Source organism: Labrus bergylta, chromosome 7, assembly GCF_963930695.1.
Source record: "Labrus bergylta chromosome 7, fLabBer1.1, whole genome shotgun sequence".
Classification (NCBI taxonomy): Eukaryota; Metazoa; Chordata; class Actinopteri; order Labriformes; family Labridae; genus Labrus; species Labrus bergylta.
The window spans coordinates 1,565,538-1,592,082 of record NC_089201.1 but is presented as its reverse complement, the minus strand read 5'-3'; the positions used below and the strand labels follow the sequence as shown (position 1 = coordinate 1,592,082).

Here is a 26,545-nt window from a genome sequence, read left to right as displayed (position 1 = left end):
ATTAATCTTCAGAAATCATGCAGAGTGGAGAACAATGACAGTTTAGGCTTGGTTCAGTTCAAGGGGGGGTTGGCTGATAACCGTGAAGATACACAAGTACAATGACATGATATAAAGACAATTCAAACCTCGACTTTGTAAAAGTTCCCTGACTTGAACATTTGGCTGGCAGGCCTATGGAAGACTCTAAAGGAGGAACATAACTGCTTATCATGTCAGGTAAAGCTCCCTGAAGTGTCATCTCAACCTAATAAAACCAGTTTGCCAACAATGGTGTGCAGAAGGGTCATGTGCTGGGCGTGTGTGGAGAGAGAGAGAGAGGTAGTATGTGTAGAGTGCTAAAAAGGAGGAGGAGCTTGTATATGATGAGATGCTGCTTTTGAATTGTTCTTGCTCACCAACTCCTTTTGTTTCTGGGACTTTTCAGGAGGTCAGCGTGGATTTGTAGCACAGGAAGATGCGTGCATTCATGAAGAAAATGTGCATCTTTCTATAGGTAAATATTTGTGTCTGTCCTTTATGTTTTTATGAATTTCTTCAATTGGAAAGCAGCAACAGAGTCTGCACAGTAGCTAAAAAGGCATTTGTCATCACCCATAACCTGTAGTTTGTGTTTTTGAGCTAATGTGTGCAATATTGATATTGATCAAACAATATTGATTACTGTTGCTGAAAAGATGCAATGTGTGATGTTTAATATTTAATTTTTATACTATTTAGTGACAACTTGTAGATTTTTTTGAAGAAGAAACTTGCTCCTTGTTTTGCATGAGGTGTTTGCCATTTGACTATGCTGCGTCTGATAGTCCATAATCATGTCTTTCTGACCATGCACAGCTCTACTAGTTTCCTTCCCTAAAAGTACAACCTATCCAGTGAAGCTTATTCCAGAAATGAGCTGGCTAAAGAACATACAGTATTGACCTGAACAGATCGTGTACTGTTCAGTGCAGGTATGTTACCTTTATAAGGATCTGAGCGTCTTTGAGCTTTTTCACCAACCCTATTTTTTCTTTAATTTAGGAATGTAGTAAAACAAAGTGTACAAGTGGATTGGCTTTTTTTTAACACAACATCTTGAACTGAAGCAGTGGCTTCGACTGCTTTCTTTTAACAGCAGAATGTATCACTTATCAGGAATCTTTGCGGTGCAAATTGTAAAATAATCTGCAGCAGGCTGTGTAACACTTTTTCAGACACCTGCCCCACAGCTGCAGCTGCATGAAGAAAGAATAGTTTAATCCACTAACAATCGCTGCTGAATATTATTTACATGTATTTATTTTCTACTTAATTTCTCCTAAAAGAGCCAGAATAAAGGGAAAGTGCCTAAATGGTTCTTGGAGCCAATGTTAAAATTGTGAAATGGATTTGTTTTTCACAATTGTCCAAAAACACAGAGGTTTTCTCTTGACAATTTTCACGCTCTGCATATTTTTTTATCATGTTTACGTGACACACAAAAGTTGTTTTCTTAAGATTAGGAGTTTGGACCACATAATCAGTGTCACTAAGTTTACGGTCAACCTTGTGGGGACCAGGAATGTCCATGCAACGGAGGTCCCGGGTTCAAATACCTGACAAGCCCCCAAGTCGTGTTATGTCCCCTGTCTAGGGAAACCAAGACACAACATGATGAGTGACCCCCATTCTTGTCACTCCCAAGAAAGCCAGCAGCCCAGGTCAACTTCAGATTTACCACAGCTGTTTATTTTCTTCAGAGCAAAGCAAGGCTCAAAACAACAAACAAAAGTTGACTACCAAAAAACCTAGTCTTTCCTAACATGGAAATACAGTAAACTAAAATGACCATCGTCTTTCCTCGTCTCCTACAATAAAAACAGGAGAAGAAGTAGTGAACAAAAATTCCTGCTGTGCCGTGTGCAAATATTTAGAGTGTTTAAATTTACAAATTGAACAACTCTCTATTTTGCTATTTCTACACAACTAAGCAGCCTTCCAAAGTCACTCCAAATAGACAACAAGATCTGGCCTACACAATGCAAAAACGTTACGATGTCAAGCTGGCTTTGTTGGCAGTGGCAGAAATAGGGGAGAAGAGTTTGCAGCAGCTGAGTTTTTGAAAGATCCAATGTTGTGGTTCAACCAATCCGGTCGCTGCAATTCTCTTTGCTCCCTCCATTCAACAGCAACATCTCCATCTCCACCTGATTCACCTAGACATACAGTACACCCACTGACACACACACTCGCACAGATATACACATGCACACACTGCAAAGGAGGAGACAGGGATGCACATTTCATACTAGACATAATTAATACATACATACGATCCAGGGTCATAACAAAGGATTTATGGAGCTTTTTTTTTCAATGTCATTATTGTCCTTTTTTGCCCATTGCCTCAACCATTTGTTGTATCACTAAATCGATAGCTCCTGTCTCCTGCCTGCCTTTTTTACTTTAAACTGTTGTCCTGATATAATCTCAGGTCAGTAAGCAGGGGATTGTGATGCTTCCTAGAAGTAATACATCTCATTCACTGAAATCTGCATAGATCTCTCACTATTGCTTTTCCTCTGTTGTGCCATTTTTTTTAAATCAAGAGAGCAGCTTGTTGTCAAGAATGAATATTCTTTGTGTGCTGATGTCACTTGTCATGATTATTTATTTAAGGTTTTAGCCAAACAAGTTTTGCATGATGGTCACAGCACTGTGTATGACTGTCACAGATCACTCTTCACTATTGCTGCTAAAAACTCCAGCTAGCTAACATACATACCTCTTCTAATGTATATACTGGTGCTGTCTAATTACTGAGGGTCCATTGTGTGGCCTAAAGTAATATCATCATGAAGTGTTCTCACTATGTTGTACAGGAATGTAGAGGCCACAAAGAGGTTAAAAATCATGGTGATGCAAATGGACTATCCAGCACCTGTGAGACTGCCATCCACTGCCGGAGACCTGAGAACGCCATTCTCAGACACGGTCAAATACTGCATCTTGGGCATCTCAGTCACTCTTCTTCTGCTGGCACTGGTGATCTTGGCATGGCAGACCTTCAGATGCTGCACACAGAGACACTCCACATACACGCAGCAAGACACCTGTGAGTAAAGACTAGATTACAATCCCAAACAGTGCAGCCAGTGTTGATACTGCTGTGTGTCTCAACAAGAATGTTATTACCAAATATGCAAACGTGTGTCTGATTTTTGCTGAAGTGAACAATGATCTGCAGTCGTTGGAGGAAAAGCCAGGAACGTCAGGAAACTACTCAGGAGCTCCAAGTACTAGGGTAAGAGGAAATCAATTAAAGGGAGTCAGAGTATGTAATAAATAATTAATTTCAACTTATTTTCTTAAAACCACAATTTGTAAACATTAGTTCAGATGGCCTGCGTAAAATCCCTGGCCAAGACATGACGTAATGAGTATATTTACCTCAATGCTACATAAATTCCCGCAGCCGTTTAAGTATGTGTACAGCGATCGTAGCAGTCTCATGCAAACACTCTACGCACTGTGCAGCAGTCACAGGATCTAAAAGTCACTCCCTCCTCCCACTGATTCAAAGTGAATTCTCCGGATAATATCTTGTGTTGTTCTCACATCAGCTCATTCTTTCTGTGGGAAAAATGAGGTGGGAGTGAAAAATTCAGCTGTTTTTGCATATGAACAACTGTGGCTCAGTTCGTAGAGTCTTCGTCTTTCAACCGGGAGGTCCAGGATTCGATTCCCAGCTCCTGCAGAATCATGTCCAATATGTCCTTAGGCAAGACACTTAACCCCGAATTGCTTCCACTGCTTCGTCAGATGCGGCATATGAATGCATATGAACGGTATCAGTTACTTCGGATGATCTCACTACATAGCAGCCTCTGCCAACAGTGTGTAAATGTGTAGGTGTGACCTGCAGTGTAAATGCTCTTTGAATAGTCAGAAGACTAGAAAAGTGCTATATAAGCTCAAGTCCATTTACCATTTACACATGCAGCGTAGTGTGAAAGCCCTAATATTGAGCATCTGGAGCCAGAGTCTGCACAGTAGGGAACGGCAGGTAGAGCGGCCGTATAGATGTCATACGACTTCCGCTAAGAAAAACAACACATTTTATTTTTAAGATTCGTTTTGGGGATTTTTAATGCCTTTACTAGATTGACAGTACAGTGGATATGATAAGAAATCAGGGAGGGAGAAAGGGATTGGGGAATGACATGCGGTTAAAGGGATACTTCACCCGTTGAAACATGAATCTGTATTGACATTGGGTCATATATGTAGTAGAAATGTGAAATAAATTTTGAAGTTGGTGCCTTCTTGGCCGAGAAAAGGCAGAAAGTTTCTTCTTGGCTCATGTGGATGAAAGACACCAAATCCCAGAATGCACAGCACCGCAGGCCACTCCCACTAAGGTCCTCTAGTTCAGAATTAGAAATACTTTATTAATCCTAGAGGGAAATTCGATCGTTACAGTTTCTCCGAAATATACAGTATAGCAGTAGAAATATAGTAATAAAAACATTTACAGACATAATTTACTTAAACACATAAGGCCATTTCCTCAACTGATTCAGAGATTTCTTCCAGAATTGATCTTGGAAATTCCTGGCAGAAAACAGACTCTATGTCTGTGTCCATAGGCAAACAGAGCACCGACACTACCAGTCCGCCCCAGTTCGACCCGGCCCGGGCTCCTCGTCCTCACCTCCGCCGACAGACAGGCATTATGTCTCGGCTGCTGAGCTGGCAGTGGCCGGCGGCTGCAATATAGCCGCGAGACGGTTGCTGCTGACAGGCCAGTCTTGTGTCCTAGCTAACGCCAGCCCCGCAACAGCCAAAACACAAGACCGGCCTGTCGGCACCAGCCATCTAGCCGCTATATTTATATTTTTTCGCCATTATCAGCTTTCTCCATAGAGCCTGTTATTAAGCATAGCTTCCAAGCAATGTGGCGGACGTTTTGATTCTGGGAGTGAGTTCCCACCCACTGCTCTGTGATTGGTCTTTAGCTTCAGTGGTCGAAAATACGAGGAACTAGCGTTGTAGTTTCACCCAGCTAACCACAGCTTCCAGTGACGCAAAAATCATCATTTTGCGTCACTGGAAGCTCCTTTTCAGACTTATAAATACAAAGATTTCCCATCTCGGGAAAATGAGGGCGGGATGCATGACCATTCAAAAATATATATATATAATATATACATTTCTAATGATACAAAGCTTAATGCAAATGGGTGAAGTATCCCTTTAAGGAGAAACAGGTCGGATATGAACCCAGGCTGCAAGGCCTACAGCCTCTCTACATGAGGTGTTCAAACAAGAATGGCCAAAGGCGCTACAAGAAAACCCATTTAACTGACCAATAAAATGTCCAAGATCCTTAAAGTTGGAACAGTCCATAGCAGAACAGATTCTTGTCCTGGTTTAAAGCAGACATTCATGACTATGGAAGTTCAGTGACTATTGTGTCAGTGTTTATTACGCGTTGTTCTTCCAGTATTCGGTGCACGCTGCGCCACAGCAGCTGCATTTATCAACAAAACTGCCAATCAGGACATTTTAAACCTTTTTGTGGTATCAAATGATTAAGGAGAAACTTCTCAGCAAAACATGACTGAAATACAAATCATCCGAAAATAAATATCTCAAATAAACCGGGTCTGAGAAAAAGTATATGATGTGTATTTTGATTGAATAGTTTGACCTATGTCCCATATGTTTACATCTAGGAGGAGGGGATTATGATCTATACTGCAGCCAGTCAGTAGGGGGGGCTGTTCACTCTTTATACAGTCTGTGGTATATACACAAAAAAAACTATCAAACAATCAAGCATAGATACCAGGATCACTCACCTATCACAGGATCAACAGTCTATTATTTGAAATAAGGAAACAGGACTTCAAAGAGGTACCATGTAAAAAAAACTTAGGGATGACCTGATACCAGTATTCGGCATCGATCCGATGCCGCCTTTAAGTACTCATACTCGTACTCGTAAAACTATGAGGATACAACGGCATCGATACCACTTTACAGTGGCCGTGCGCCTCTTTTCAGTTGAGCGGGTAGGCGGAGAGAAGCAAGATGTCGGTGGTGTGGAGATATTTCAGCATAAACGATGACAACAAAAGAAGAGCAGACTGCATACTTTGCACTCCCCAGCCTTCTGTGCGTGGCTCACACGCTAAAGCTAGCTGTTAACGAAGGACTTTTGGCTCAGAGGAGTGTAGCTGACGCGGTGTCAGTCGGGCGTACAATTGTTGGACAGTTTAAGCATTTGGCATAAGCCTATTCCCGCCTGGAAGACATTGAGCTGCAGCTCAACCAGCCTGTAGGAAGACTCCAACAAGACACGCAGACACGCTGGAATAGCACGTACTACATGCTACAGTCTCTCACCGAGCAGAAGCGAGCTCTGGGAATATTTGGACATTTCTGGAAAAAACTTGTCTGTTTTGGCTCCATTTGAGGAGTTAACCCAAAAAGTGAGCTTGTCCGATGCTTTAGCATCAGATGTTATTCCTGCTGTGACCGTGCTACAGAGACTTTTGACCAAAGAAACAGACGCGGATCAGGGCATCAAAATGATGAAAGCAACCTTGGCTGCAGCCATCAACAGGCGTTTCATGGATACTGAAAAAACCCCACTCTACTGCATTGCTACTGTACTCGATCCGAGGTAAAGTGCCTGTCTTTATGTCTGTGTGCTTGCTTGTTACAGGTTACATAAAAAGGAAATGTCTGGCAGTGCCATGTTTGTTTCTAAAAACTGTTATAATGTCAGCAACAGGAATGCTTTTCATTTGTAATGAATGAAAAGTAATGAATCATATCTGATTTAAATAAAACTTACTTTCAAAGTGATTAAGAGAAATTCAGTGGCATTATTAAGTACCGTAACGGTACTTGGTATCGGTGAGTACCCAAATGTAAGTACTTGTACTTGGTTTGCAACAAAGTGGTATCAGTGCATCTCTACTTGTTATAAATGTATACCCCAGCATGGATATGTTTGTCGAGTAAAATACCTGTGTGAGGACTCAGGTAGTTATGTGCACACACAGTAAATAAAAGGTGAGGTGTTGATCTGAAGTTGTGTTATGTTGTACAACATGTGAGCTGTGTTTGGATAGTTCAGTGTTTGCTTCCTACCATGGGGCCATGTGTCAGTGTCAGTCAAATTTTATTTTTTAATATTTGCAAATGTCTACAGTGTTTAGACCGGGTTAATGTTTGGAATAGTACGTTGACAAATTAAAATGAAACATGGCCACCACTGCTATCAGAGCGAGGTCAGAAATAGGGTAATAGTTTCCTTCAGGGTGGAAATGAAAACAATAGGAATCACTTTTTTTCCACCACAGATACATCTCATAGACTGTATGAAACATGGATGTAGTCTCAGAGGCTGTTTACATCTTGCATTCACATGCATCCCGGGCTGCTCTGCTAAGTGGACAGCACCTAAGTGACGTCACCTATTGGTTACTGAAGGGGAGATTTAAGCCCAATGAAGTCTGTCACCATTGAAAATACTATTTCAACCTGGTAATAGGCAGAGAGGTGGAGCTGAGACGGACCCAAACCTCCTGGCAAAAATCTAGGACACATCTCAAATCAGTCTTAGGCAGCTGTAAGCCTTTATTATGGCCCGAAGCACTGACAAGTGCGTAGGACTCTCTTGGAATGCAAATGATTATTAGGGCCCGAAGCACCCTAAAAAAAAAAATGTCTGTATTTTCACCGTTTACAGGGTACCTGTTTAAAAGCATCTGCCCGAGAGCGTTTATCTGATCAATTCATGTTTGGTGTCAAATGAAAGTAGACAAGTTAAAGAATAAAAGTTGTGCTCAAATCACGAGGTTTCGAAATAAGGCGTCAAACTTTGAGGTCGTTAGTGGCATCGCGCCAAAAACTGTAAATGCTTATAACTCTACTATGCAGTGTTCAATCATCACCAAAAAATGTATGCATGACAAGGAGCCCGTCCTGAACACATCCATGATTTAATTTTTTTTAATTAGTCACAGCGCCACCACCTACAGGAGGTCACTCCGTCTGAGCACTGTTTTCTTTGCACTAGCTACACAGTTGCTTGTATCTCCCTCTAAATTGCTGTTGACCATCCAAAGACCTTGACCATACGACCTTTACAAGCACAAAGTCCTGCGTGAAAAGCTGTTACCTTACGGACGCGTTGTTCACCATCAAACAAGAAGTAGTTTTTTACGGGCTTAACATAGTCGTACAGACCCGAAACTTCATACATAAAATCCTGGTACTAAAGTCAAACATCTTATATCGTTTAAGTAAGTGGGCGTGGCTTAATGGCTCAGTGGCGCCCCCTTCAAATTTTCAAAATGGCCTCCCCATAGAGGGTTTTTTCACGTATTTTCATTAATGAAAATTGTTACACATACTAAGCTTGTCAGGATGGACAAAAAATCCTCTTGCAGCATTTCAAAAAACCCAACAGGAAGTCCACAAATTAAAGTTGAATTTCACAATAATAGCTCAAAATCGCAATTTCAGCCTTCCTATTTGAACAAACTAGTCCGAGGGCGCTCATGTGTTCGATGCGAACTCAGTGTCAGTGCGTTCTAGACAGGCTCAGCATATCTCTTTGTGCTCTGCACGTTATTTTGTCAAAGGGCGTGGTGTGCGTTTTAACTTTATTGTGTGTTTTGGCCACTTGTCAAAAAAGTAAATGCTTATCTCAGCTATGCAGTGTTCAATCATATTACAATTTCTCATGCATGATACGGGGCCCGCCCTGAACACATCCATGTTTGAAATTTTTAAAGTTTGAAGTCACAGCGCCACCGGTAGCTCAATTCCCCCTCAGAATTGATGTGGACCATGTTAACACCTTGGCCATACAACACTTTCAAGCTCAAACGCCTACGTCCAGACAAACAGGAAGTCGTTTATTCACGGGTTTAACATAGTTGTTCAGTCCCGAAACTTCATACATATAATCCTAGTAGTAAAGTCAAACATTTGATACCGTTTAAGTGAGTGGACATGGCTCAGTGGCGCCCCCTACAATATTTCAAACATTCAGCCCCCGCAGCATGTTGAACCTACTATTCTGACTTTTACTATGCATATCCATCTTGAGAACACCTACAATAAACCCACTTGCACCCATGCTCAAAATCCAACAGGAAGTCCACAAATCACATCGCCATAAACAGGAAGTGGCTGTAACTCTCGCTAGCTAACGGCTAACTAGCTAAACTTATAAAAACGTTTTGTTACATTAGTCAACCAACCAATTTCACAGAATAGCTCGCGCTAACGGTTTACCCGTTAGCGAGCAGTCATTTCGTTAGCTAGCTATCGCTAACGGTTAACTTGTCTAATGTTAGTGTGCCCTCAGCCGACATAAATGTTACTATTTTTCTAGGGTTGGCATCTGAACATATTCACATAACAATCTTCAACTTTAGCCATAGCGCCCCCTACTATAAGGAGTAAGTACTACATTTTATATACTTTGGCTGATCTTTTTGAAATTTCTCCAGCTGGCCTCGGCGCTGGCCCCTGACTGCTGCTGGCTGTCGCGACACAAGACCGACCTGTCGGCAGCAACCGTCTTGCGGCTATATTGCTGGCTACCGCCGGCCGCTGCCAGCTCAGCAGCCGAGACATTAGGCCTGCCTGTCCACGGCGTGAGGACGAGGAGCCGGGGCCGGCTCGAGCTGGGGCGGACTGGTAGTGTTGGTGCTCTCACTGTTTGCCTATGAACACAGACATAGAGTCTGTTTTCTGCCAGGAATTTCCAAGATCAATTCTGGAAGAAATCTCTGAATCAGTTGAGTAAATGGCCTTATGTTTTAAAGTAAATATGTCTGTGGGAGTGGCCTGCGGTGCAGTGCATTCTGGGATTTGGTGTCTTTCATCCAATTGTTTTTTATTGCAACGGTGAAACATGGGAGGGGAGGGATTTTGAGGGAGAGGGGTGTAATGAGATTAGGAGAGGGAAGGTCACATCCTGCCAGTGCATTTCACCCTCTTCCTATGATGGCTGCTCTTTTCCTTTAAATTGTGTTTTCATTTTACATCCCCATTTTGTTTAAGTACATTTGTTTGAGTTACTAAGGTATTATGACAAATAATCACAGATTTAAGTCACAGATAATTTTGATCATTTGATCAGATCAGGAAATTGAGAAATAATAAAAATATATTTGCTGGCTATAAGGCAGCGCTGTTTGACAGTCTGTGTGGAGAAGTTCACAGACTACAGCTGGCTGACGTTACGATCGTTAAGTTATTGATTGTTGATAAAGCAGACACGGTGGAAGTGGACGGAGAAAAGTTGAACGTGCGTTTCGACTCGGTCCATACGGATAGCAGATTAACTGTGTTCCGATGCACAGTTGCACTACAAGTAAACAGGTGCAGCCGGTGGTTGGCGTTCCGGTGTGTGTGTGCGTTTGCAGCCATGTATGTTAGTGTGTCTCGTCTCGGCGTGCCCCCGTGATGACCCATCTGCAGACAGCAGAGGAGCAGGGACAAGTAGCCGCAGCTAGCCTACATCATACTCGGTTTAGTATAGTTTTAACATGACTGTTGGGATAAATATTTACCACCATGAAGTGGATTGCTCTTTGAAATTAACTCGCCAAACGGAAAATGAACCCTGCATTTAGCGCTAGTGGGTGTCAGTGGAGCGTCCGGAACCAGTCAAAAGAAGCGAACAAGTCAATCAGGTTGCTATCCAGCGCGAGCCACATGCGTAAATGGATGAGAGGGTAGATGACTGCTAGAAGTCAGAGACGTCGTATTGTTGCTTGTAAGATATGACCCTCTATTGATAGGTTTTCCTTTAAATCTGTCTGTGAAAAAGCTCCAAATTGGCTACATTGTCTATACACATCAATATTAATGAGCATACTTATTGAAACAATTGTTGGAACCCAGCCATGTGTGCTGAGCAAAATAACTTAGGCAAATGTCCATTTTGAGAAGCCTGACTAATAGTTATTTTGGAGGGAACAGAACAAATGAGTCTTACTCCTCGCACCCCCAATAGCACCTCACACATAGGTGAGAAAAAGAAGGGGAGTCTGAATTCTCTATCATCATTGGAGGAGGCCCAAGGTAAACCCACAGGCAGTCCCACACACACACACACACACACACACACACACACACACACACACACACACATATGCACTCAGCCACACACACAATTACATTCTTACACCTCAGTCACAAGTTTTGCTTGATAATGTTTGGTTGCTTTAGATTAGCTTGTAATAGTTATTTGTTTGAGTTTCATTGATTGACTTGATGTGGCCTTGTGAAATACATTCTGTTATAATTTAAAGCGCTTTTGTTTGTGATTACTGGTGTATTTGCATTGTGATATAAGCTGGGTGCGAGGGCTTTCTGTACGGATTTCACGCCTTTAATTTATTAATTACAGGTTATTCATTATTAATAATATTAGAAATTAATTAATTTGAGACTGATTTTGGTGATATTTGGTTATTTATTCTCTGATCTCAGAGTGGTGCCCCTAATCAATTAAACTTAGTTTAATGTTAATTCTAATTAAGGATAATTATTAATACTAAAACCAAATTTGACTATACACACAGAAATCAAGGTACAGGAATGGTCCTAAAAAGGTACAAATACTTTGTCGCTCCAGCAGTACCCTAGTAGGGTACAACACTGTACTGAACATGGTACAATTTTGGACCTTCCTGTCTGTACCTCTAAAAGAACATTTCTGGACCCCTAGTGACTAAAATGTACCTTTTCAAATGGTACAAAAAATTATAATTTGAAAAGGTACATAATTGGTACTTATTGAGGTACAGCTGGAGCGACAGGCTATTTTGTACCTTTATGTGGCAAAAACGTACCCTTAAATTAATACAAGACATTTACAGTTATTCAGCAAAATTTATTGAAATAATTAGTTAACATCTTAGAAAAATCCATCTTTTACATGTTATCCAATCCCCTTACAGTGCATTTTAATTCATGTGTTGTTCTGATAGAAATTATATAAAGTTCCAGCACACGACAAAAAGCAGTTCTTTTCAACATTAAAATTAAAAAACAAATTATAAAACAAGATTAAATCAGATTTTCATATAATGGGTTGTTAAAGAGATACTTCACCCAACAGCACCTTTCTGAAAAGTTGAAAAATGTTCAACTTAAGCGGACAGACGTGCAGCGCTTTTCATATCAGTGCACAAACGCTTCATGCAGACACTCCCGAGCGCACAGCCAGCGCTTTTCTGCCCAGAAAAAATGCTATAGGTGGACACGGGGCCTAACTCGTCACTAGAATTTGTCTGTGAAATGGATTTCCACTTGAGCCAAAAAGCCACTTTCTGCCTTTTCTAGGTCAAGAAGGCACCAACTTCAAAATGTATTTCACATTTCTACTACATAAATGACCCAATTTCAATACAGATTCATGTTTTAACCGATGAAGTATCCCTTTAAACAGTGGGCAGCCACAATATAAACTTATATGCACACAATAAACTTGGAAAGCTGATGTTTAGCACTTTTAATGCCTCAAACTTATGCACTTGCCTTGGATCAATGACAGGCTGAAATTGAAGCTCCCATGGTCTCATCCTCCATGTATTGGTAAACTGTAATTCATTGGCTTTTAGAAGAATCTCAAAAAGGTTTTCGACCATGGCTTCAGAATGTCCTGTTTTTCAGTCCACCTCATTTTCTGAGATACAAAAAAGACACACAAAGGTGAGCAAAGCAAAATTACAATTCAAATATAGGTCAATAAATGCATCACACATACTTGCTTGTGGCCAAAATTGAGGGGGCAAAGACGACAGCCGTTGGAAATTGCCGAGTACCTTACCTGTAACTCTAGCTAGATAGCTAAACCATGATCAGTGTCTGCCATGATACTTTAATCCCCAAGCGATGCCAAAACACACCGCATTTGTCCACTCACATTTCAACAAGTCATGGACCTTTCATCGAAAATCAGCGTTACATAACATTTCTAAACATAAAGACTACGGAGCCATAATGAAATTTTAAACTTACAGAAATGGCGGTAACCATAGAAACGGAGAGGGCAGACTCTGTCCATAACTCATCAGACTACAAAGCATAAAACAGTAACGAATTAACCGCTAAAGTAATATAAATGCTTGAACGGCTTTAATTGAGATAATAATGTTTTAAAAGCGACTTAGCAATGACTAAAACACTACTTACCACGAGGACGTTTCACAGCAGAGTTGGGCTGTGCTGTGGAGGAAGAAAAAAAGGGTCGCCCCTTGCGAGTCCGCATAAAAAAAGCAGTCAGGAGAAAACCTCGAAAAGACAGAGGGCAGTTAGAGAAACACAAAAAAAAAAACCCACATAAAATAGAGACTAACGGTGAAAACTGTGGACATATTCTTTTCTGCTAACCGTTGCTTGACTTGTATGTTTATAAAAAATAATGGCTCTGTGGGAGGAAGAGTATTGCGCATTCGCATGTTTAAAAAGTCCCATCGCGGATCAGTTATAATTTTTTTTTGTAATATAAAGTACCATGTCAAAAAAGTTATTTGACTAAAAGACCAACCATCAGTCTAAAATAGCCATTCTAGCAACAAGCCATAATGTGCTTGATGTATTTAGTTCAAGTTAATTCATTTAAAATAGCCTTGAGTTAGCCTTGTCAAAGACATCAAGCTATTATATGTTAACAGTAACATTTTTAGGTCTAGTTTCTTACCCCTGAAGTTTCTTGCTTCTTCATTCATTTTTAGTCCAGCTTCAATTATTGTTTGAACGAGGTATTTGTAAACAAGCTTGACAAAGCAGGAAAACTAATCACTGCTTGTAGTGTAGGCTACAAAATGTAAGCTACATCAAATGTTACTGTTGAGTAAAGCCCAGGAAACCATACGGGGAACCAAGGCTGGAACAGTGCCCCTGCTGGTCTTTTGAAGTAATGGTATGAGAGTGAAACCTTTGGGTTTATCTGTACCTTAAGCTTGATAGAAGTACGCACTTTAAGGACCATTTCTGTACCTTACACGGTACTTTTCTGAAAAATGTACCTGTAGGTACAAAAGTGATACCCTTGTCTCTTTGTGTGTATAAACCCTCAACATAATGGTGCCCCGTGTGAGGCTATATTGCTGCGTTAATGCACAGTAATCCAAAATTTTAATCTAAAGAGATTTTTCTTCAGGAAAATTCTCTTTTCTTTTGAAGATTTACTTTTCTTGCTTGCTGTTTATACAAAGCAGACATCAAGCTGTGGCTTAGTTGTGTCATATGTTGTTGGTTAATGGTTAAAGTAATAACTGTTGGTCCTCTGTGTCCATACAACAATTTGACATAATGATGGAGCCAGTGTGACTTTCTCAATGAACTAGCTTTGTTGCTTAATCCTGAAGTAATTTACGAAAGGAATGTATTTCTTGTGAAAATTTACTTCTCATTTCAAGCAAGGCAGACATCAAGTTGTTTGTTTTGGTGAGTTTTTTTTTTTTGTTTGCTCTTTGTTGTTTGAGACAACAAGTTAGCCATTTGTCATCATAACTGTTGCATAGCCAGCTGTCTGAGAGGCTTGAGTTCCCCAATCCTTAGAGGACTGGAGGTGTGAAACTTAGATCAGAGTTGGTCTTGTGTTGATCTAGCTTTGTTTAACTTAGTAGCTTTGTCAACAGTAATCCACTGGGGTTCCGTTTTACCATGTAAAATGTGTACCAAGACCTTAGGTGAGCTGGGAGCTGAGAAACTTATCCTTCTCTCCCAACGCAAGTCCTTCCTGCAGCAAACCCAGCTGCAAGTAGAAAAAGAAGCTCTGCATGAAAATAACCAAAGCCTGCAGAAACACATCCAATCCCTGAAGAACTGCATCCAATCCCTACGGGCAGAAAATAAATGTATTCGTCAGCACTTCATCCTGCTGATAAAGCTCAGTAAAGAACCGAGCAGCCAGGATAACCCAAGGACTGAGAAAATAAGTCTTGTTTTCCCTGCTATTCCTGAAAACAAAGACTTCGACTGGAAAACTCCCCAGTCCCTTGACAGCTGTGACACCTTTTCACACCTTCACAAGTTTGAACCACCACATGGGAAGGGAGTGACTTCTCAGCCTCCAGTGGAAGAGATACCACCAGGCCCCGTCCTGCTACCGGTAAGTCCACACAGCATGGTCCACAGCTGAGAAGTTCCGAAACATCAGATTAATTGTATTGCTCCTGTCCACCAAGCGATCAAAGAATGTGCATAAGTCTCATTGAATACCTGGTGACGGATGTAGATCGATTTGACCCAGGTAACCCAAATTTCAGCATTGATGATGACCTCAGAGGGATCAACCTGTGCCTCTGTGATCTACCTGATGCATCCACAAGAGAAAAACTCAGGCTGATCTGGAAGACAACTTCCGGGAGAGATCATGTCTTCATGAATAACCTCCAGCCTGAAGTCAGGGACCAGTACTCAGCACTTTGCAACGCTTTGTGCCAGGAATTCTCCACCTACACTGACCCTGCATCTGCCCTTCTTAGTGCTTTGCACCAGAAGCATCAGGCCCCCAGAGATTATGACTTTCAAGTCCATCTTCCTGCACAATCTGTATGGCTGTGTACGGTACAATGTCACCATGCATTGCCAAACACATCAGCTTAGTATGCCATAGATCAAGAAATTTCGCACAGGTGGCTTGGGAGACACGATAGTGACCTAGCACCGGAAGCGGAGTCTTACTCCCAGCACCCCCAATAGCACCTCACACATAGGTGTGAATAAGAAGGGGAGCCTGAATTCTCTATCCTCATTGGAGGAGGCCCAAGGTAAACCCACAGGCAGTCCCAGTCCATAAAAGCAGGATTCAGCTGACTACTTCCATGGCATATTTTTAAGAGTTTTGGAGGCAATCAGAAACTATCTGGTTCGAGCAAAAAGAAGATTTTCTTTCCTTTGATTTTTCATAGACATCATTGAATGCAACTGGACAGGAGCGCTGCAGAAAGCCCACTGATCCCTGAATACACAAGGATACACAAAGAACTCTGCTCCTGCAATCAGAAAGACAATAGAGCAGTGCAATGGTCGAAGATCTGAATCCTGCTGCCTTTCTCCTACATCTGCCACGAAGGAAACCTGCCTGAATCTGTAGATTTTAACCTTCAACAGAGTGAAGATCAAACCGACTTTGCAACGATCACCAGGAGTAACCCCAAGTAAGAGCTTTGGTCGGGGCAGAAATAGTTGTTTCTTTTACAACCACTTATAATTGTGCATTATTGTTGACGGGACGTCACATTTAGCTTATTATCTGTTGTAAGCTGCTGCACTTTTCTGTTGTGCTGAACCGCCATGTTCACCTCTGTGTGTTTTCATTCAATGCTATGCGAGTTTACTTTCAGTCAATGGCTTCCACAATCAGGAAGACCAGTGTTCACGCCCTTGACTCAAAGTCCGGCCACTGGCTTTTTGGTAGTTAAGTTACAATTACTGAATTTACCTCAGAGAGCTCAAGCTATTTCAAAAGGCAGCCACACGGCTTCCTTTGTTGCCCACCATATTGTCCCCATGTGACGTTATCACATGGTGCATTGTCTCTCCTCCAGCTTGTCTTCTCTCTCTCTCTCTCTCTCTCTCTCTCACACACACACACACACACACACACACACACACACACACACACACACACACACACACACACACACACACACACACACACACACACACACACACATACATATGCACTCAGCCACACACACAATTACATTCTTACACCTCAGTCACAAGTTTTGCTTGATAATGTTTGGTTGCTTTAGATAAGCTTGTAATAGTTATTTGTTTGATTGAGTTTCATTGATTGACTTGATGTGACTTTGTGAAATACATTCTGTTATATTTTAAAGAGCAGTTGTTTGTGATTACTGGTGTGTTTGTATTGTGATGTAACCTGGGTGCGAAGGCTTTGTGTACGGATTTCACGTCTTCAATTTATTAAATACAGGTTATTAATTATTCATAATATTAGTAATTAATTAACTAATTCAAGACTGATTTTGTGGATATTTGGTTATTTGTTCTCTGATCTCAGAGTGGTGCCCCTAATCAATTACACTTAGTTTAATAATATTGTTAATTTATATGAATTAATTAAGGATAATTATTAATACTATAGCCAAATTTGACTATATAAAAGCCCAACACAATTGAGTGTTGTTTTTTAAAAGTCAAACAAAAGCTGTAGGTGCTGCAGCTTTTAATAAAGAAACCACTGATCAAAATGCTGTTGTTGATCATGTTGTTCATGTTCTCCAGGTGGAGGATGCAAACAAAGAGGTCTATAGGCTGTGTCGCTGTCTGTCTCAGACTTCATTATCCCCCTCGGAATCCATCCAGAGAGAGGAAGACGTGGGAGAGCAAGTTAACATTAGAAAGGTAAGAGACACTGATGTGCATCCTGTAGGTTCTTTTACAACTGTACCCATACCAGTATGTGAGACTTATTTCTTTATCTTGGTGTAGTAGGTAGATGTTGGTTTTTGGAAATAAACTGTATACTGACTATAAACTGTTATCCCAGGGTGCCGGATAGCCAATCGATTATGTTGTGCATCCCATGTAGACTACTGTACATAGGCTATACTTCTCAGCGTTTTAATCCAACCTCGGTCCTTTGCTGCATGTAATTCCCCTACTCAGTACTCCCAACATTTCCTTTGTCTTGTCTTTCTTTTGCTGTCCTATTTAATAAAATGCGACCCCCCTCCCAAAAAATACAGAAAAAAAACCCATAAATATCTCGGAACAATCAATGTTTCAAGGCTTCTGATGTAGCCAGTTATTTACAACTGTATTGGCCAAGATCACTTTTACATGCACTACTCGTCTACACTCCGACTAGACATTTGAGCAGCTAGAACGGAGTTGGAGGTGAGATACAAGATCAAAGAGTGGATTGTAACTGCACTTGAACACAGATTGCTGTGTATAGAGTAAAATGTTACCAAATCTGCGGATTATAGCTGACATGTTCCAGGATTTGTCTCTTTTTGCCTCTTATATTGTACTCTTCCTGCAGACTGTTTTCCTTTACACCACAGGAAACAAATTTGTATCAGTTACCTGGCATGATGTTTTTTATCGAGATAAATAGCACCAAAGCCATGATAAGAGCTCTTTATGAGGTTATCCCAAGGCATATTGGTGATGTTAGCTATTTGCTATATGCTAACATGCTAACATGCTAACAAAGGCCATACAATGCTGATCTAAAGAGGGTTATTAACCGGATACATAAAGGCAAACACTGGATCATTAACCAGGACTACGATCATTTTGTATTTGTCAAGAATTCCAGATGTTCTGACCTGAAATTGACCCACAAAACTTGAATTATCCATTGAAGTGTTTCTCAAACATAGAATATACCTGGGCTGGCTCAGGTATAGTGGTGAAGCCACATTACTCAAAAGAGGAGATATTAACCAAATGATGGTGCAAAAGGAAGATTTAGTGGGCAGTTTTTGTTTTTATAACCCACAAAGAAAGATTTTGTTCCACAAAGAGACTAACAGATAAACTGTCCAAAAATCTCCAGTCGCTGTATGGAGTTCAGTCTTCTTTTAATTTGTTGAGATAGTAAACAGTACATTTGACATATTCAAGCTATATCAAGGGCAGTAATGGGTGCTTGTTTGTTTTTTCTTCTCAAATACCCTCTTATACTAGGAACTTGATGGAACGCTACGTTTCTCCATCTTTTATGACCAGCTGCAGTCCTGTCTGGTGGTCACCATCTTGCAGGTGGAGGGGCTTATAGAGCACAGTCAGAAGGGCAACCTCCATCCATTTGTTAAGATAAGTCTCATGTGGGCAGGTTCACATGGAGTGGCATTGGAGAGCTGTACGAATGAGGAGGTAAAAATTCCTCATTCGTAACCATTATTATGTCATTCTGCAAGTGTTTTGATTATATGAATTGCTGGTTATAAGGATATACAACAAGAGAAATTGTGAAGCTTTTTCTTTTTTCCTTTCCTGCTTACTTACTTTATTGACCCTCCTAGGGCCAAGGGCTGACACCTGGGATGTGGACAGTGCTGCAGGAGTGGCGTACTCGCATTGTGAAAGGCAGCTGTAACCCTTTATTTGGAGACCAGTTTAGCTGTGTTTTACAAGAAGAAAAGGAGCTGAATAACATCAACCTCAGGATAGAGGTCCTTCAGTACTCTCAATCACTTTTAGTAGTCTTTATAACTGTATGGTCTTATGTCAGTTAATGAAACAATATCTCAATCTTATTTTAAATGTGTGTCTTCTATCCCTCTGTCATGTGTCTGTTTGCAACTCAGGTGAGGGACTTTGACAGATTCTCAAGACACACGGTGTTAGGAGAGGTGAGGGTTCCTCTAGGGCAGCTCAACATCTCCTACCCTCTGGAGTTACAAGAGGATCTACAGAGACCCCAGAAGGTACAAAATGAGTTTAACACATAATCAGGTAATAGTTTCTTTTATTTTACAAAATGGTAATCAAGAGTATGGTAACATCATTGTAGAACTGAAAAGATCACAAAACACAAAGCTTGTTTGCTCATGATATAGTTTTTCCATGTGAAGGGATGTTCTTTATGTGGCCTGCAACAATGCCAGCCTTCTCTTATATTGAAACAAAACTATAGGCTACATTGAAGCAGATGACTAGCCTGGTCGGTTTCAAAAGTGGATCCATTGCTAATCATCGACCAGATTAAACATTCATGTAGTCTCAGTGACAACATCTATCCATTGTTTTTCTGAAGAGGACTTTTAAAGCCCAATGATGCTGTCACCATATTGGAAAAGCTATCTCAAGCCATTTTCATAACTGCACTCTTGAAGCATCTACAATATTTTGGGTAGACTGTCCCTGAAATCTTGCAGAGTTGCTTGTTCATTAATGCATCTCACAGTGAAAGACTTTACCTCCCTAGAAGAGGGACGGGGGTCTCAGGAGGCAAGACATGATGCAAAAAGAACATGGAAAGTGAAAGAGGAAGTTACGGACGAAGCAACAGAGTCTGACGCTAACCATATATTTTTTTACCATATTGTGCCTGTGTAGTTAGGTATACTACTGGAGAATGGAAAACATAAAGAAGCAGTTTATTTATGTGCATGGAGAGTGCATTGGTCGTGCTCATACAGTCTATAGTCTTGTGCTGCTCTAAGGATATAAACTTCACCAACCCCTCCTGCTCGCTCGAAGGGAAATTGCATAAATATTACCTGCCATGTTCTCAACCTGACTTCACAGAGAAATTTTGCTAGAGTTATGTAATTTCAGTGAGTTTGGAGGAGCTTTGTCAATCTAGCAGCAGGCTGAGAGGTGGAGCTGAGGCAGGCGTTTAGCCTCCTGGCAAACAGCTACTTCATTTAATCAAAACGAATCAAAATTTGTTGTAAAAAACAGTTACCCCTCATACAGTGTGTACCACTGTAAACACGATCTATTGATACAAAATGAATTTAGAACTTTGCTGAACTATATGCACTATAGGCATATCAAGCATTTTAAAGTTAACTCTCGGGGCTTTTGCAGCGAGCCTTAAGGCCCTGACACACCAAGGTGAGCGGTCAATGCCCTAGTTTTTGCGGTGTGTCTTTTTTTGGCAGAATCGACATGTTGAATCGGCATCTGCGGTCGGTGAAAGGGATCTCTCTGATTGGCTGTTCGGAGGTTTCATCTCCAGCTCTTGACACAGTTTTCTGGAAAGCCCCTTGAGCATGCCGCTGTAGTATCCAGGCTTTCACCCATTAGTGCAGTTTCTCCTTATTTGTTGCCTCCGCCTCCTCTTTTCTTTTGGTGTGTCAGGGCATTGAATATACAATATGTAAATTCCACCACCAGGGGGCTCTCAATCAATATTACAATGACCAAAGATGACATTGAGGCTAGAAGGGAATCATGGGAGTTCTCTCTGCTACTTGATGCTGAAGTGCCTTAAACCTGCCTTAAACCCTCATTCTTTTTTAAAGGCCAGAAGGGGACAGCTCCACTGATTGCAATAGAAGTCTGACTTTACGAAAACTGATGTGAAAATAACCTTGCTTATAGGTTGATTTATTAACAGCAATGCATAGTAGTAGTTTAGTATGTTTAGCATTTCCCTCTGGAGTAAAAGAACTAATAGAACTATGCATATCAATCAAGACCATACTGTAAGCAGGTCAAACGACTTCAAAACAAACACTAGAGGGAGGCAGAGGACTGTCTTAGCCAGGAGTCAGCCAGCACTCAACGTAGAACCCAGACGGAGAATTAGCTCATGGAATACTAAAACTAGGCCCAATAACACGTACTAAATGAAACTAACAAAACAATACATAAGACATGAAAATAGCTGACTTATCTCGGTCGGACTACACGAGACCCCCCCCCTTGCATCTACAATTTAACACAAAATAAAGTGCATACTAAAAATATCAAAATATTGCATTTTCTAGCCCCACCTGAGTGACGATTTTCAGGATCATATGGTTTTATGCTGTTTAGGTCAAGATAGTAAGCCTATGTCAGCACACAACACAACAGTGTCTTCAAAAATGTGAATTAATTTGCATCAGACATATATAAATTGAATATAAATACATCACCTGTTTTTGATTATTCTACATGTAGGCTAGACACCCCCCTCAGGACCACCTATGCAGCTTTTCTGCTCAAATAAAAGAGCAGTGATGTACCACAACAGCATGTCAAATTATAGCCACTTTTATGAGGAAATGTAAACTAACTAAATTAGACATTGTTGTCCTGTGTTTCACCACTAAGGATTAGGGGTTCTGAAGCTTTGGTTATCCAACCTCTCATATAGTCACTTCTCGTCTAAAAACAACAAAAAGATTAAAGGGATTTATTTTGCCAAACTTAGAAAATACAAACAACTGGTTGCCATCATGGTGAATACACCCACTTCTTATTTACAGTCTATGATGTCATTGAATATTGACCTGAAATGTTCACTTCTCCATTTCTTGACAGGATCTTGTAGGAGAGGTGCTTCTGTCTTTAAAGTTCCTTCCCACTTCTCAGAGACTGGAGGTTGGACTGCTAAAAGTCAGAACAGTCCTGCCAGAAAAATGCTCAGATACAGGTGAATAAAAAATATACACGCATCATATTGAAAAACATTTACAAAAGCTATGCACCTATCTATTATATGCATCAAGTGTAATATAGAGTTATTTGTCTTCTGTATTTTCAGCTCTGTATGCAAGGATCAGTGTGCAGTGCAACCACTGCAAGTTAAGGTACCAAAAAACCTCTGCCATGACCCACTGCCTGGTGACCATTTTCAATGAGGTCCTCATGTTCTCCCTGCCAGAGTTTCCTCTTGAGCAATGCAAAATTTTAGTTTCTGTGTATGAGACTCGCCTGACAAGGAAATCCCCCAAACATCTAATTGGACAGTTGACTGTGGAAAAAGAGAGGAGTAGGGAAGACAAGCACTGGAGCTTAATGATGGCCTCTGTTCGCCAGCCAATTGCAAAGTGGCACGGCCTGCTGATTTGAATTTCTTGTTGCTTGTATATCAGGCTGCAAAGGATCAGCGCTTGCCTACCTACAGAACATGCAAGGACTTATCCTACCCCCTGGGACTCTTCAGTGGTTTGTAGACATTTCTGCTACAATCAGGACAGTGGAGTAACAACATTATTTAAATTCAACTCAGTTTACTTGTTAACTGACCTGGCTACTTATCCCTCTTGTTTCACTTTTTATCTCATCATGTTGATGTTACAACAAAGATCTGACATTTAGCCTCCTGATTTGTGAACAAGTTTGCACTAACTGTTCTCATGTTGTAAATGTGCTGGTTGTTTTATGCTGTTTTCATTTTTTACTGTTTTTTGTGCATGAGGAACTGCCTCCTCTGTGTTATTGAAATGTATATTGAAAGTAAAATAACTAATGGAACTATCAAGACCATACTGTAAGCAGGTCAAAACCACTTCAAAACAACCACTAGAGGGAGGCGGAGGGCTGTTTTAGCCAGGAGTCAGCCAGCACTCAATGTAGACCCAGAGAAGCCAGAGAATGGAATACTAAAATTGGCCCAATAACATGTACTAAGTCAAACTAGAAAACCGGACATAAACATAAGACTTGAAAATAGCTGACTTATCTCAACTGGTCAACACATGAGCAAAGGCACTGTTTGTCAACAGGCAAGGCAGGCAACTGCTTAAAGCCCCAGACCAGTTAGGTGGCCCACAATGGCTGATAAACTTAAACCACAGCAGTGGCTCAAAATTAGCAAAGTTTGCAATGACAGTTGGAAACCTCCCTAAGGGGGCCCCACTTGACATCACTCAATCATATAATAGTAAATGACTTGAATTAGACTTTTCTAGCCCTCAATATGGGGGAGAGACACTTGAATAATGTAACTTATGCTAAAAACCTTTGTTGGTGTCAGATCATTTAACATAATGGGGAAGTACGCTGTTTGGAGGGGCCCCCTGTAAATATTTGCCTCGGGCCCCAACAGACTCTAAAATCACCTCTGCACGAGACCCTTATGTCAGCACACAACACAACAGTGTCTTCAGGAACAGACGGACAGATGCTGATTTATCACCTGAGGAACAATCCATGTCTAAGACCAGACCATGTACAAATTGTATAAATGAAGAATGTTAGAAAAAAATCAACACATGTTTTAGGGAAACTGCTGTGTTTTAGTTTTATCTCAAATTGCAGCTTGTGTAAGGATATCTTTAGGGTAAAAAGTAGTGAATAGAATCTGATCATCTTTTCTTTCAAAGTGCTGTTGTACTCAGTGATGTCATACCTTAACATGAATAATTGCTATATTGTTTTTTTCAGTTTTTAATTTTGGGCTTTTTATGCCTTAGTTGTAGAGATGGGAGTGGAGAGAGTCAAAAATCAGTGAGAGAGAGTGGGGAATGATGGGGGAAGGGAGCAAAAGGTCGGTTTTGAACCTGGGTTGCCTGCTTCGGGGACCACAGCCTCTTTATGAGAAGCGCATTGCAGACTAGTACCATAATAATTGCCATGTCTTAAAAAGAGGGTCAAATGTTCTTAACTTTTCATGTCACTCTTTTTTTAACCATTTTAAAAGTGAATGATTGTCATTGTTAATCATGTAAACAAACTTGATAAGTTGAGTTAAGTGTTACTGATTCTTCTTTTCCTTCATTTGCAAAGAAAATTAGCCTTAGAATGTTTTTTCACAACATGTAAAGTTTATGATGACACCCACTTAATGAGATATTGAGCGAACAACTAAATGAAAAATCTGATTATTAAATAGACATTTTATTTGATACACACGTGAGTAATCATACAGTGCAAACTGACGCTGCGGGCTATCAGAGAAGGTCTACTCAGCAGAGGAAAGAGAAGTCAAAGTGTACCGGTTCTTTAGAAATTAGGATCACTTCAACTTTTAAACCACAATAAGCATCCTTATGATCTCACCCTACATGTTGACAACTGCTGCACAGATTCTGAGGGGTTTTATTCATCTTGTGTGCCAGGTGGATGGGTTCAGTCAGAGAGATTATTTTGAACACCCTGTGCCTCCTGTTCTCTTTTCATATGTATGCTGACATTTACAATCCTCCGCTCTCCAGTAACATCCTTATCAAACCACTGTCCTCCTTTCTGACTGAACCCTGCGGTAAAGTGATCTAGGTGAACCTCTCCCTGAAACAGAAGATCTCCTTTCTCCTATAGCATGGGTCAATCAGTGCCTGGAGCTCATACTGAGTTTCAGCATATGTGCATTGGTGACAGTGACAGAGGAACAGTCTGGGGATCTCTTGCAACTTAGGCCGAGTTCACACTGCAGGAAAAAGTTAGCTAAATTAAAATTTTCTGCACCTATGTATGTCCGAATTGTTTTAAGAACAGCACGTCACATGGAATCTGTTCTATTAAAATCGGATTTGAGCCATGTTCATATTCCCACAGAAGTCTGATGCAGTCAACGTAATCTGAATCCCCAGAAAAATAAAATCTGTATTGAACATATGGGTTGGCATGCAGTGTGAACTGCAGCCATAGCTAAGGCAATGTCATCTGCCAAAAATAAGACCACACGTTAGCATTTAACTTAACTTACAGGCACATAAACACATGCTCAAGTTTTAAGACCGACACCTGTTGCTTGACTCACTATATTGCATGCCATGTAAGTATTTTCACATAGGCTACTACCATGCACAGTGTTACGGAGGAATGCATTTTAATGGCAACTGGACACAATTAATTTGAGAGTAAATAATAAATAATGAAAAACAAGAAATACTGCCAATAAGAGTAAACATTAGCTTACTAAGGTAGCCAGTCTTGCATACCGTTATGTATAGCCCAGTCACTTCTACGGTAACAGGTGGTCTGTTGTAGGTCTCCTGACAACAAAGTGAAGTGGGAACACGCTCTGCAGCTTCAGTGTTTTTTTCATGTGTAAAGCTTTTAGCACAGCTAAAGTCCGTCCTGTGTTTGTACCAGCTGTTGTGACAACTTATCACTGCGTCTTTTTCTACATTGCTTGATCAGTAAATCAGTTATAATGACCTCCTGTCACTGAACAAATGAAATGTCTCTTAATCTAACACTAACAAGACAAAGCTACATTGGAAATACGTGTAGCCTAATAGGCTACCTGGCTTACTGACATTACATGCACAATCACGTCTACACACATAGCATACAATATATTTATTTGCAGCATATTACAGGTCTACCCCATCAACAGTTATAATTTGCGCATTCGCTGCAGTCGATGGCGTCTGAGCGGCACATAAACTATCAGAGAAAATGTTTGAGGTAAGAAAAGTATCTCTGACTTGACAAAAAGGTTAAGAAAACTTAGTCAATGTGTCACTTTTCCAGTTTAATGGATGCTATTATTTTTTTAAATTTTGGCCATTTTAAGACTTCTAAACATCAACATAGGATTTGTTTTGGTTAGCTAGCTGAATTTAGTGAGAAGCTAAAGGTGGGAGAAACTGTTAATTAAGCATTTATGCTTAGCTTAGCCAGATAACATATTATAAGTGATAGCATATAGTGTCAAAAATATGCACTTCATTCAAATGTAAATTCAATAGGGTTAAGATCGAGGTAAAATATTTAGACAAGTTCAATATTAGGTTAAAGAAAGAATTTTTTTTAATGTGTAGACTATTAGTGTAACTATGTGCATAGTGATACATTTGTCAAGATGTGCAAATGTGGGGGGAAATCTTGATAAATTAAGGTCCCTCAGTGTAGGCTTACATGTTTCATAAAGAAATTGGAAACCAGCGTCAGATACTTGCTCTAAATAAGGCCATATGTAATCTAATTCAATGATAGACTGAGGCTCATTAGATAGAGAACATCTTCATAAAATGCCTTCAAAGTAAAGGATTAATATGCAGGACTTTACGTTTGTTAGAGTGCCAGAAATTGAGAAATAAATGAGGGAATTTACAAAGTAAAGTTTTTCACTCTGGCTAAAAGCATTGCATCTGACTATAACCATGCTCTGAACACAGAATATGAACTATTACCATCAAACTGGAGATGCAGGGTC

The 26,545-nt window shown here is 40.5% G+C and overlaps 1 protein-coding gene across 2 annotated transcripts; it reads left to right on the top strand.

The window, feature by feature from the left end:
- The first annotated feature begins 347 nt into the window (after window positions 1-347).
- On the top strand, window positions 348-24,128 carry syt19 (synaptotagmin XIX). Of its 2 annotated transcripts, XM_020640499.3 has the most exons (10): window positions 348-496; window positions 838-953; window positions 2,844-3,076; window positions 3,192-3,265; window positions 17,272-17,391; window positions 18,685-18,873; window positions 19,023-19,172; window positions 19,308-19,427; window positions 21,979-22,090; window positions 22,202-24,128. In XM_020640499.3, exons 3-10 carry the CDS (start codon window positions 2,875-2,877, stop codon window positions 22,507-22,509), a joined length of 1,275 nt encoding a protein of 424 aa, XP_020496155.1. In that variant the 5' UTR covers window positions 348-496; window positions 838-953; window positions 2,844-2,874; the 3' UTR covers window positions 22,510-24,128. The 2 variants fall into 2 exon arrangements, with proteins under 2 accessions (XP_020496155.1, XP_029134423.1); XM_029278590.2 differs by lacking the exon at window positions 838-953.
- Window positions 24,129-26,545: the final 2,417 nt, after the last annotated feature.